A 13,461-nucleotide genomic window follows, 5' to 3' on the forward strand; every position below is an offset into this window, starting at 1 on the left:
TATAATTCGATTAAGGTCAATGTTCAAGATATCAATCCTTGTATTCATTCTCATTGGGTACCTCTGTTATTCTGATTCATGCTGTATAAACTAGGTGTCCACTATTCGTTTGTATTCATGTCAGCATTGCATACGAGGACGATGATAGGACAATGTGTTTTCGTGAGCAATCAATACTGCTCTTATGACATTAGAAAAGAAACTACTATGCAACGGAAGTAACAATTAATGGCCGTTTTCACACTTTCCTTATTTATAATATAGTGTATATCATGAGTTCATTATCAGGGTAATTTTAAAAGCATATTGATATAACCTGACCCTGGGGGCACCATGAATAAATGAAACGTGTATTAACATGAGTGAATTTTCAATACCATCATGTTATTTGTTTCGCATGTTGAACTCAATGACACATGTTATATGTTGAATCATTGATAAAATAATGGTATATATGTGTAGCCTGTGATCTTTCATAAGTGCTTACAGGGGCTAAGGGTCAATACATAATATCAGGGCTAGACCTACAATGTATCAGGGGGTTACATGTCAAAAATGGATTAATAATTGGTATCGTCATCAGTGATATTTGATGTTATAATTCTTATTTGTTTTCATTTTTTTATGAAGTCTGAATAAGATCTAATGACCAAGGGGCGTGATGAAACCTACCATGGCGGGAACTAACACGGAGACACCAGATAATGTATTGATTGCGCTCGCTACCTACACTTTCTTTCGTTTTTTAGGTAATCGCATCACCACAGTTACTTTGGCAGAATATATTCAGCGAAATTTTATTCGAGTGCGCCCTCTTTGTCAATTGGACACCCCGCAATTATGTTTCATGTCCACAGATTCCGTTGGGGGAGTTTAGTTATTATATTGAGTTCACGAAACCACGCGATTTTGATGACATATTAATATTCCAACTTCACAATCAGATATAGCAGCGGTATGATTAAATATGGAAATTATAAAAAAAAAACTGCTCAGTATTTTGATGTTTACCCACAATGTGTGTGTGAAGATATTCTGGTCTGTTGTTGAGAACAGTCCTGAAAGCGAAGCCCTGAAGAGTTAGCATGCTGAAGGGAATTATATCACGGCGAACTCTGCAGTCGAGCACAAGAAACAACTAGTATGTGGAGACGTTAATACCCGCAAAATGACAGTTCGTTTTTATTACGCTGAACGAATGTCACAACATAGACTACTGTTTATTGTAGAAGTATTTCTAACTTATGTGGTCGATGTGCAATTTTCCATAAAACCGACCGAAAATGTTGTATCACGAGGGCTCATTTATAAGTTTGTCATTTTTCTGTGCGTCAGTTGGGTGAACGCAGCCCTGAAAGCGAAGCCCTGAAAAGCGAGTAACGAAGTTACTCCTATTACACAAACAATTCCCATACAAGTCCGGGTGATTTGTTTGAGAACCTCATGGCCTTGTTTTTTTAACTATCCACTAAATTACATATGTACTATATTCCTTTTTTATTTTATATCTGTTGACTCCCAAGCAGTTTGGCGAGGGGTAGACAAGACAATAGTACTGGAAATAAAATACACATACACCAAAATATCAAGTGAAAGCTGCTGGTTTTAATACCTCTCAACATAATTACAAAAAAAAAGAAAAAAAAGAAAAGCACAGAAAAATGAAATTGCCTTGGGAAGTGTGCATTGGTTCCAGGATGCGGACATTGATGACAGTCAATGGCTTCTGCAATACAACGACGAAGAAATACAGGAGTATTACTTGCAGAGGAACGCTGTTATTTTGGAGGGCACCGCCGAAGCAAGAGATTGCAGAGCAGTTCATACTTGTCTCACAATATCGCCCAGATTCAGGTACACCATCCGGGTTTCCACATAAGTGTGATCAGAATGTGGTCTTGCTAGCAGCTGTCTCATGTAGATCGTAAACATCCTTTGTTATGTAAATCACAAACACACCTGGTAGATTCCAATTGTCCTTACAGAGTTGTAAACATCCGTTGTTATGTAAATCACAAGCACACCTGGTAGGTTCCAATTGTCCTTCCAGAGTTGTAAACAAGAATGACCTGTCAATCAACTTCATGACAGTTACCAAATGGCAATGCACACATTACTTTCAATGCACACTTCTATTTGCAGGCGTTGAGGTAATATGACAAAAGCTGAGGATAAAGAATACTGACACCCTCTCAACAGATAAATAAGCCATGATTAATTAAACACACTGCAAATAACGCCACAGATGATATCGTTGTTCGCTATTTATCTACAATATTTACTTTCCGGCTCAATAATTTCTACCCTTTTTTACATTGAACGTTTAGTACCATTTGAAATCAACAGAAGACAAATCTGTTTATAAAGCGAGTGCAATATATGTGGCGCATTTAGTATCATGCAATTTGACAATGACAATAATAGAATTTGTTTAAGTTGACTTCAATCCACGGGCCTATGTATGATCGAAGAAAACGTTGTTCAAGAAGAAGTTACACTCCAATTTTCATATCAAAGACAGAAGAGAAAAGGATCTGAAAATCCTTGCTGAATTATTAGAAGTCATGGGGGAATTTACAGAATTCCTTCTGGTTGAGTGGTCTATCTTGGGAATTCACCCAGATAAATATCACAAAATACAATAGTGTGACGTCGTTTAAACTACAGATCCTAAATGATCCAATGGCACATTGGGGCAGAGAATGAACTAGCAACAAGCTGCAATAGAATTTGGAAATAATTTCATCAGTTCATGCTGGCCACATTCACCTACTGATTGCGTGCAGCTTGACTAGTTTATCTATACGTTATATAATATTTGTAATTGTACATATTTGTAATTACTCACTTGATTGAGTAAGAAGACTGTAAGAAGAATTGTCAGACTGTCTGTCTGTCTCTCACTCACTCACTCACTCACTCACTCACTCACTCACTCACTCACTCACTCACCTATTTATTTACCTAACTAATTACCTAACTAATAACCTTCTTACTTAACTAATTACTTGAAGAGCTTGTTGATTATAATAGAAACGATTCACCTCCTTGTTTCAATGTCTCTGCATTAGATCAATCGGAATTTGATTTGATGTCCTCTGCTGTATCAGCATGTTGGATGGAGTATTTAATCGATCTATCAAGATGAACTGTGTATGGCATCATTTGCTCTACGATATTAACATCGAATGTGGTCATCTCTGTCTTGATGAGTCTCTGAAATAAATCAGGGTTTCCATCAAGTGAAAGCAGCATCTCCCAGTTTTTGGGTGTATTGAGTTCACTTTCTACATATGGGTATATTTCTTTCAGTGTAGTGGTGAGTTTGAGCCACTCTGAGTTGACATCAATTCCAAGGTCACGCTCCCGAAAAGACTCTTCAATAAAGTGAATCATATAGGACGATCTGTATGGCCATTGTTCCAGTAAAACGATCCACAGTACGACTTGTCTTGCTGGAAACTGAGGACCTCCTGCTACCTTCACCAGATGTGTTGTTATGCAGAGAAGGTTGAATATGCGTTTAATCTGATGTGGATTCCCAGCAAGGTATTGCATGATTTCCTTTCGCTCAAACTCCATTAGTAATTCATTCATATAGCACTTTCCATCAATAAGTGTTGTGGGATTTTTACTGATAACCTCGAGCTCGATTGTGTCAGATACAGATGCTTGGAGTTTAGTCTCGCTACCACATTGTTCAGCATCACCATGCTCAGTTGAAGATGCTTCCTTCTTCAACTGCTTCAGAAATCTTTGTTTAGCACGTGTGGACATTACTGGAATACAGAACGCAACTTGTATGTATTTTTTCATGAATTCATGACCAGTGAAATAAGCATTCTGTGCCAGTTTGCCAAGATTCTCTTCAATTGCCTGTACAATAATTCTGGAGTCTGCAGCAATGATGCAGATAAACGCAGACAATTCATCTGAGAGAAGTATATTCATTGCTTCAATAACTTTGACGGCTTTTTCTTTAGGACATCTGTCAAGATCATCAACTGCGATGATTACACGTATCGGCTTTTTCTTGTACACTGATATCCAGTTTATTAGAGCAGAAACAATCAGTATCTCTTTCTTGATTGTGGACATGAAACCCAACTGTTGAGAAAAATTGGGTTTATTAACCATACGTTCAATTTTGCTTTTCTGGGAGTTGATGAATGTCAATAAAGCATTCCCAACATTTTTTATATTCAGGATTACCGTTCCTCCAAGAACTGAAAGAATAGCAGTTTCGATGCCAATGAATGTGTCTTGAGCACTTCCCTTCGTTATCTCCTCTGTAGTGTCATTGCTCTTGTTTGAAGGTACATCGACTCTCACTTCACCAATTACGATGAGGACCGCTAAGGCGACGACAGCTACGACAATAAGTACAAATAAGGCAAACCATATGACATTGGGAAGGCTAAAGATAACTAACTTTGATTTTCGGAATTTTTGTTTCACTTTTCCATGTCCGGCATGTTTGGGAACCTCTCCGGGCTTTGCAACGATTCGAAAAAAACGTGTTTTCCAGTAGCCAGCGTACCCCTCGATCTTGCTGACGAGGCTTGTAACTATTCCAGCCCACAGAACGTCAGTCCCGGCATACTCCCATGCGTTGAATTTCACTATGATAAAATCCATCTCATCAGTATCGTCGTAGTATATTTCTGCTGGGGGAAGGTAGAATATAATCTGCAGAAGCAATTTAAATTCACTCCAGATACTTGACTTTGTTTTCCTGTAAGCGTTTTGCATTCCTGTCAAGGTATCTGAAAGTGTATATAAATTAATAATTTTTTTATGTTCACGTTACATATATACATTATCGAATTGTTCAACAGTGTGGGGAAGGGCATGCAATTTCACATGATTCAAAATGCAACTAAACTTATATGACAACATTGTCAGCGTACAGCTGCTTATAATTTCAATCATTCATTAACACAAAGATATGATTATAAATTGATTTGTCCACCATGGTTAGATATCAACAAATCTATCAGTCAAATCTCATGAAATTATATACCAGTTATCCACAAATCATCTATCAATTTTTTGAGGCCAAATGCAGAATATCGAATTAAAAATTGCAAGGGCAACACAATTTCCTCATTAACAAATCATTCTCTTATTTCCATCATCTGTTAACACTCAGCAGCTATGACCACGCCTGTAATACGACTTAAGATAATTACATGCTTCGAAAACACACTGAAACATTCAGGACATTTACACCATGGCTTTCTCTAAATAATGCACGAAACTGCCAGCTGCCGAGTGCTGGTCATTTCTAAGTAGTAATCATGATGATCGCTACTTACTTATAAGCATTTTCAACAGGAATGACTTCCCTGCACCCCATGGAGCGAATATTCCCACTGTTATAGGAGTCTGTAGTCTTGGGCTATACAGTGCATTGGCAAGACTTTTTGCATACACCTTGTGACCTATGGCATCGTCACTAAAATCTCGATCGTTTCGTAGGTCGTACCCGATTTTCTGTTTTCTGTGCTCTGCAAGTAATAAACACAATCGTTAGTGCAAGAGGGGCAAGCAAAAACTGGAGTGGTTGTCAACTGCGCAAGCGCGGGAGTCGAGTTCCAATCGACGATAAAAACGCAAGCCAAAGCCAGCAAATATATTATATGTGCACATATGCTGTTAGTTATATTACAACATTTAAAGATCAAAGTCCCTTATAATGGTGACCGCGTTCGCTGACAGGAGTGTTATAAATTAGGTTGAAGTAGTCTGAACTATTTATATGCCTATGAGAATAACTATATAGACCTTGTTTGATGAGCTGAAATGCCAACACCCTCCGACAGCTCATATCAAATAGAAATCAACACCGCGTGCAAACAATCGTTCAAAGCAATAGCAGCATCTATTGATTTATCTCTTGAACTTAAAACTGAAAGTTGTATACGTAGATATCTGTTTATGTATATTGAATTATGTATTACTGTATGATGTGGTTTGATACACACATTCACTTGATACAACGTGTTTCTAACTGAACTTATTTGTTCAGTGAACTCACTACGCAAAAGCGCAAGATTTCGCCGAATACCGGATCACAATCATACATAACCCAGTGTGAATTAATTAGTCAATGTAGAAGACATAAACATAAATGTTTACACATGTTTTTCACAGTTTTATACAAATAGAGCCATCTGTCAAACAGAGTTAAAGTGGATTATAGTTTAGAAAACCTGTTTAATATAATTCTTAATTAAAAAAAAAATGCCTCAACACAGAGACTCAGTGGCGTACACACTTCCACATAAATTCCCAGTGAACTGGGAAGTGAAAGTGTCACCCAAACGTTATATTGATGTTGACTTGTTAAACAAAGGACGGGAGCGGGTGGCGGGTGACATCAGCGTGGAATGTCCCTGAACGGTCATCAGCTAAATTTATTCTTTCACAACAAAAGGGAACTCCCAGCGAATCTGATTTTGGGAATTCAAACGTTACATCATAACCGGAAGCTCAGAGTTCAAAAAACGGCCTTGAATTGTCTGACAGGAGCCCATAATGTATGGAATATTAAATATTGACATGAACATAAAAAAATAGTCATGGGATAATGCGTAAATGCGGTTCACTCATTACCGACAAACTAAATCTGAATATGTATCTTCGTTATGTTTAGTCTAGTTTGGAACTATTATATGAGCCATCTTACGTGTTTATTACGGCTAGCAGTGATTATTTTAAAAATTAGAATGTCTCATTGAACTTTATCTGTTATCTGAACAAGTCAATGTAAAGGTACACGTGGCTGACAGGTTAGGGATTAAATACCAATGTAACTAAAATATATTGTCATTCAATCGAGGATTTAAAAGTGTCTAAGAAAACTTCTCTTAAACTAGTGACGTTTTATATACATGCTATGAACCGTACTTACCAGCCACTTGTAGCCCCGCATCGGCAAATCCGTACACTGTCGATCGACGCTTATATGTCTTTGCCCCGAGAAGTTGCTCGGCACTCTGACCAGAATCCTTCAAAATGAAAACGAAAAAGATTTTTAATTATTGTGTGCGCTTTGTTTGTTTGTTCATTGTAATGCATAAAACCGAGGACAGAATTACGTGATCATTACCAAACGCTTCAGCGTGGTATTAAGAGTTTGTTTTCAGGGGTGGGTGATACCAAGGTGGGAAATGGATGCACATATGGGGTTAATTCCTTGAATTGCAATATAGAGGGTTCAGGCTGAAATACAATATATAGTGTTTTCATGTTTCGTCTGATATTTCTGTGGTATTCTGCTGCTGTAAGTAATGCAAGATTTGTTCCGAAATTCAGTATATTGTGTGTATTCCAGGGTTATTCGTTTTTTGCTGAAAACACCCCTATTTTTTAGTGGCAGAGTCGAATAGTCTCACTCCCACTGGGAAATCTGCATTGTTGCTTGAATGTGAGTTAATTAAACACATTTTCCAGACCGGCGAAAGAGTATGCAACAGCCAATTTTAACAGCCTGTCACGTGATTTTACTCTGAATGTCAACAAGAAAGAGGCTAGTCCATTTTACGCAGGAATAATTGGGGGTAGAATATGTGAGGGATAGTATCAACAGAGATGTGTATAGTGAAAAGTAATATCTATCCTTCATTTGCATCTCTGAGCATTTCTGTTTTAGTATATTGGTTTGAAAATGTTGAACTTGCATGATTTGCAATGTGTTTTTTTAATGGGACTCCCCTATTGATCGAATCCCGGGTTTGAACGAGAACGGCACACCACGTGATTCGTTTGAATACAATGCTGATGGCAAACATGTCGTGTTACTGCAGTACTGCACTGACGGGATGACTTACTGGTACTGCATGCTACAACTTCGCTTGTGATGTTGCTTGTTAGCCATGGATTACATGAATCTTGATTACCAGTCAGACGTTGGTAATCTTTATTTGGAACTGAGTAACTTCCTGGTACTTCGTACTATGATAAAAATCAGTCAACATACATCAAGTTCTCTCAATCGTAGTATTCCATGTGATGTACACCTAATATGCCAAAAATGTTGCTGAACGATTTGAACTGAATAAAAATAGCAGACGAAAATTTGTTTACAAAATAAAAATACTTCGGTTGCCAATGAAAACCGGTAAAAAACAAGCAATATGTTTTCGGCTGTTATCATGGAAGGACATGAACGTGAAGCTAACGTCTGTTTATAACTAAAACCGGGCACCTTATACGAGGTTCGCAAAATAACATGGCAGTCATTAGAAGTCACTTTATTTTATTGTTAGGACGTATTCAGCCGTTAAATGTATTATTTCCAACCGTTTTGCGATAGTATTTTCTAGATTGGAGGCAGCATTTACATTTTATTCAAAGTTCAAAGCTGCGTTGGGATTCCGTTGACAGTGCAGTGGTAACAATGTCGGCGCCGGTGATCTCTTACCAGTGCGCAACGTAGCCACGATAAAAGGCATGATCATTTGGGCACTGCTATTACAAGACTTTTGGCTGTTGCCATGGTAGCGGTGGGTCAGGATTGTTTTTCCAATTAGTGATGGTACGACCTGCCTGTCAAGTATGAACCGTGACAAAATCAGCCAAGCCCAAAAAAATCACAGAAGAGTTAAAAAGCCATTCCTGCTGAACAGTTACTCTAACTTCGGGGTCAACTTTCTCATTAATGAAAACAGATATCAAAAATTCAAATAGTAACTTTTTGCCCACACTCAAGCCGAGTACAATGAGCTATGTCTGAGGTGTTGTATCACAAGGAGTTGGACAAACTTATGTATTTTAATAAATTATTGAATAATAAAATGTTATATAACTTTTCTTTTACCCCCTCCCCTTTCTGGTATCTATTTCAAGTATTTTTGTCAGGTTCAAATCGTTCACCAGCATTTTTGGCATGTTAGATGTACATCACATAGAATACTAGGATTGGGAGAACTTAATGTTTGTTGACCACCTGGAATCTGAGTTTTATAAATCTTGAAGGGCTCTCGGAAGATCCACCCGCTGCCTGGACCCGCAGTGAAATCTCCGATTAATATGGAGCCGCAACCATCAACATCGATATACCATGAGGTTTCTGTTGGCGACGTTGCGGCGTTACTCAGTTCCAAATAACCGAAATAAAGATTACCAACGCCAAATTAGCAAAATTTAACCGGTAACCAAGACTCAGTCCATCCACGACGAGCAAGCAACATCACAAACGAGGTTGTAGTGTGCAGCTCACGAGTCAGCGACGACCGATTTCAACGAAAGTCATTCCGTCAGTGGAGTGTTGCAGTTGCACGGCATGTTTGCCAATGCACAGATCTGTGGAGGAACTTTTAACTTCAACATCAACCGTGTATCGTAGTCGCCCAGTTTAAGTTCTGGTTCTGTCGTGGTCCCAACTAAAGGGCGACAGTCGTCGTGTCGCGTCCTGTTCGATATGGGACTCATAGCGACGTATACAACGCGTGTAAAATACATTGTTTATTTACATGAAATTCGAACACGCGCTGCGCTACGACCACCGCGCTTAAACATCCACGAGTTATTTATTCGGACAATGACTTAAATTAGACGTCTGATTATTTTATTTTCACACGTACAGCGACACGCGTTCTACACTGACAAGTGTTGCTAGGTCGCAGCACTGTCTTGGAGCATATTAATGGGCAATTGGGTTCCCCGATCTAAATTTCTATCCCGGTTTGTTGCACGTTCTTTTTTTAATATGAAATAATCAAATATGGGACATGTGTATAATAACAGAACCCCACACCCTCCCCGTGGCTTCGCTCGTGAAAGTACGGCAGCAGGATACACCGCATCACTCGTGAAAATAACTTCCATACGCAATGAAAGCCACGGGGAGGGTATCTGTCATAATACTTCATTATCACTGAAAACATTTTTCCCCTGAAATAAATTCCAGTGAATATGCCATTTCCCTCATACTCTATTGAGACACAGCGCAGTGAAAATTGGATTCACATGTAATGCTTGAAAACATGTCAGAAAAAATAAATTAAGTGAAATTCTACGTGACTTCATAATAGTTGGAAATGAACACATTACACCCGACCCTACCACTCTATATACAATGTAAACTACACCCCAAAACATCCTTTCACCCACAGTTACTACCGTGTTTCACCAGTGTATTCTATTTGACGTCAGGAGAAATTGAAATAAACAAATTAATTATAATTTCAGCCTCTAGTTGACCACTGATTAAATAAACTACCTCGTCTTTATGTCAACTTGCAGTTATTCGTTGCCTACACCAGTGACTTCAAAATATATGTTTCAATCCCAGGAATTTCACTCGCTGTTAATTGCATGGGAGTGGCAGTCTTTAATGAATTTCTATTGTCATGTCAATTTCTTGCGATTACTCGAACATTAAGCTGTAACCACATACCGCCTAGGTGCTGTAATTAAATCCTGGTGTAAGCACCATATGAACTATGAACAATGCATGTGAAGCCAGCTGTGGGGTATATTCAATCCTATAGATTTCTCATTGTTTGGTAACTATTTGCTGCAAATGCAACAAAAATCAATATAAAAAATATTACCCACACAGTATTCTACAGGTTACTTGTTATATGTAGGGTTCGAGTCTGTGATACTTTGTGTATTTTTCTGGACTCGTTTCATATCGATTACAGGCTTTATAATTGCATACCCACACATATACACGGGGGGGGGGCACCCGAAGTGGACGCAAAGAAGAAACTACTCTGCTACTCTGTAATCTCATGACCATGCAGGTGCTGTTCAGTTGACAGAAATGATGTGTGTTGCAATTACGTTATACGTGTTTACCTTCTCGTTCACCGTCTTCTTCATTTTCTCCTTTCAAATTATCCGATCCGTGAGTTGGGATCACTCTAATTACTTGTAACGTAATTCTGTAAACAAAAGAGTAAAGCAGGTTTCAGGATTTGTAGTAAAACTGTACGCATGTTTTATAAAAAAAATACGCTGTTTCATGAACTGATCCGGAAATGACATCATCACTTTGCTTTCTGTTTTCTCGTTAAATTCTAAGAAAATATGTAATGCATTCTATCTGCTGATTGCTACATTCTTTTATGGAAACAGGACACGCTTTGGAAATACCCCGTAACTTCACACCACACCACCAATAAACATATATTATTATTTAAATATTTCTTAGAAACCTGAAAAAACAAATCCGATCGATTACAAACCTCTAAAAACGTGGTGAATCACACTTAAAAAATAGCAAGCCTGCTAATTTTTAAGTGTGGCATAGTTGAATAAAATGATGCAACGTTAAATAATCGACGGAAAGCTAACACAATAAATTGTTGCTCACACATATGTGTTTAGCATAAGAAATAGGGGTTGCAAAAAACGACAATAGGATTTTGCAGGGGAGGTAACTTGTTGAAATAGTGATTTATAGTTTAATACTACACTTGTGCTGTGCTACAGGTGATTATATTCCCCTTTCTTTCCCTCTTCTGACTTACACATGGTTATGACGGCAAGTTCAAAAAGGCGTGGAAGTCAGTGGTTTCATTCGGTCAGTGGTAAATATAACTTGGTCAAGGTAAAACGTGGTTGATATGACGTTACAGGAAGAACCAAGCAATGTTGCAATGATCGCAACAAAATAGTTATGCCTACACACGTGGTTAAAACAACGTCTGGACTAACCAATTTGACTGTCTGGGTCACTGTGAAGGACGCTGACTTTATAAATAAATATGGGTTTCACCAAGAGAAAGAGTAAATTACATTGTACTTCAGTTTTGATCTGGATTTCTTTCCAGATATACAGTATTGAAGGCCGCTATTCGTCACGCCTTCTACTGCTTGGCTGAATGCGTTCTTGCAAAAAAATAATTTTCAACTTATTATTTAACTCTATTCATTATATGTCAAAGGGGACAAGGGGGCGTAGTCGCGTTTACATTGAACACTCAAAGGGTTAATGGGGGTGTTATATGATATGCAATACAGAATATTCTCGATCAGTTTGTGGCGGCCACGATTGGTAACAGATTTCGTGGACCCTGGAGACATTTTTCTAACTTCGTTTAATTACATTCTATCACGTGTCCGCCAATTGTCTGCGGTTATACTTAGCTGCGTGATAATGCTTGGGGTACATATAACATTACTGTTGTTGGGACAGAAGCCACATTTCTCTGAAACATCACAATACAAAAATAGTTCATATATCTACTCTTGAAAATATAAAACAATAATTATTAGTAATTAGTTCCAATCGTGCAAATCCCAATCCTATAATTACGAAATTTCGTGATATTATTATCAGATCTCGTGTTATTATTACGAGTTCCCGTTATACTAATACGAGATCTTGAGCAAAAAACATTCATTTGACTTTTTCCAATGACCCCAACGGGCTTTCATAGTTTTCTTTTCCCTCAAAAACCCAACCCATCACGTTTAATTTGCAGCACAGTCGCAGAGAAGTAAAACGTACACTTCAGCATTTTTTCAAACATAGTCTATTTACAGAAGAGACTATCGACACAAATCTAAATAGTCTACGCACGGTTGTCTACGATAACAGTGTACTATTATCCACACAATAATACAAATACAAATTGTTTCTAAACGAGCCTGATTAGCGCATCTTTATTTTCAAGGGATTTACATTCCCCAAACTCATACTATTTTTAAATCGTTTCCCATAATCGCGCATACTCATTCAAATTCATTAAAACTGGGTCATTCGTACGTACACAGTATTCTAATTGAATTATATATGATTTAGTTGTAATTACTTCTCTCCACAAGAGTCGACTAAAATATGTCCCAAATATCTCAGCTCTAAATTGGGAGCAAATGCTTCGATTTTTTTATAACTGCGAACATGTAGTGTTGTTTCAAAGTTTACAGGGATCAGCACACGTAAAACTTCACAAAGATAACATGCAATATTACTTACGTTTAGTTTTTTGGTCTCACAAAACAAGATATATCTGGTTTTCAGTAAGCGGACTAGAAACGCGATCTCATGTAACAACTCTTTCCTTCCAATACCTTGCTACACACCGGATGAGTTTTGTGTAGTTCCTGCAATGGAGATTGGTAACATGCGGTGAAAGGTTCGCACCACCCGAAGTAGTTATCGTGTTCGTTTTTTTTTATCAAAGACTCGCGACGAAAGCAGTCTTCCTACTGCGCCAACTTCAGCGAATAAATCATACGGTACTTCCCCGTATACTTCCTAGTACCCTCTATATCAGGTATTTTTTGCGAATGCGATTATGATGCTATGAATGCCGGGATATGTCAACGAGACATATACTGATATAAGTTGAATTTGTTACAGTAAATAATATAATGACACCAATCTGACTTTGTAAATTTTTCGATTATATCACTAACTATTTACTGCGAAAGTGTCATTTTCACGAGAAATGTTATTTTTAAATAAAATTCTAAAAAGTTCTGGCCATTTCACACTTA

General features: G+C 37.9%; 1 protein-coding gene across 1 annotated transcript; it reads right to left on the reverse strand.

Moving 5' to 3' along the window:
- Positions 1-1,585: 1,585 nt before the first annotated feature.
- On the reverse strand, positions 1,586-13,249 carry LOC100377911 (NTPase KAP family P-loop domain-containing protein 1-like). The gene is made up of 5 exons (XM_085502465.1): positions 12,938-13,249; positions 10,813-10,898; positions 6,917-7,013; positions 5,319-5,510; positions 1,586-4,766 (listed from the first exon to the last, which is right to left on the reverse strand). Exons 2-5 carry the CDS (start codon positions 10,834-10,836, stop codon positions 3,073-3,075), a joined length of 2,007 nt encoding a protein of 668 aa, XP_085358591.1. The 5' UTR covers positions 10,837-10,898; positions 12,938-13,249; the 3' UTR covers positions 1,586-3,072.
- Between the last annotated feature and the right edge of the window lie 212 nt (positions 13,250-13,461).

This window comes from Saccoglossus kowalevskii, chromosome 8 (genome assembly GCF_978046115.1).
Source record: "Saccoglossus kowalevskii chromosome 8, keSacKowa6.1, whole genome shotgun sequence".
In the NCBI taxonomy this organism is placed as follows: Eukaryota; Metazoa; Hemichordata; class Enteropneusta; family Harrimaniidae; genus Saccoglossus; species Saccoglossus kowalevskii.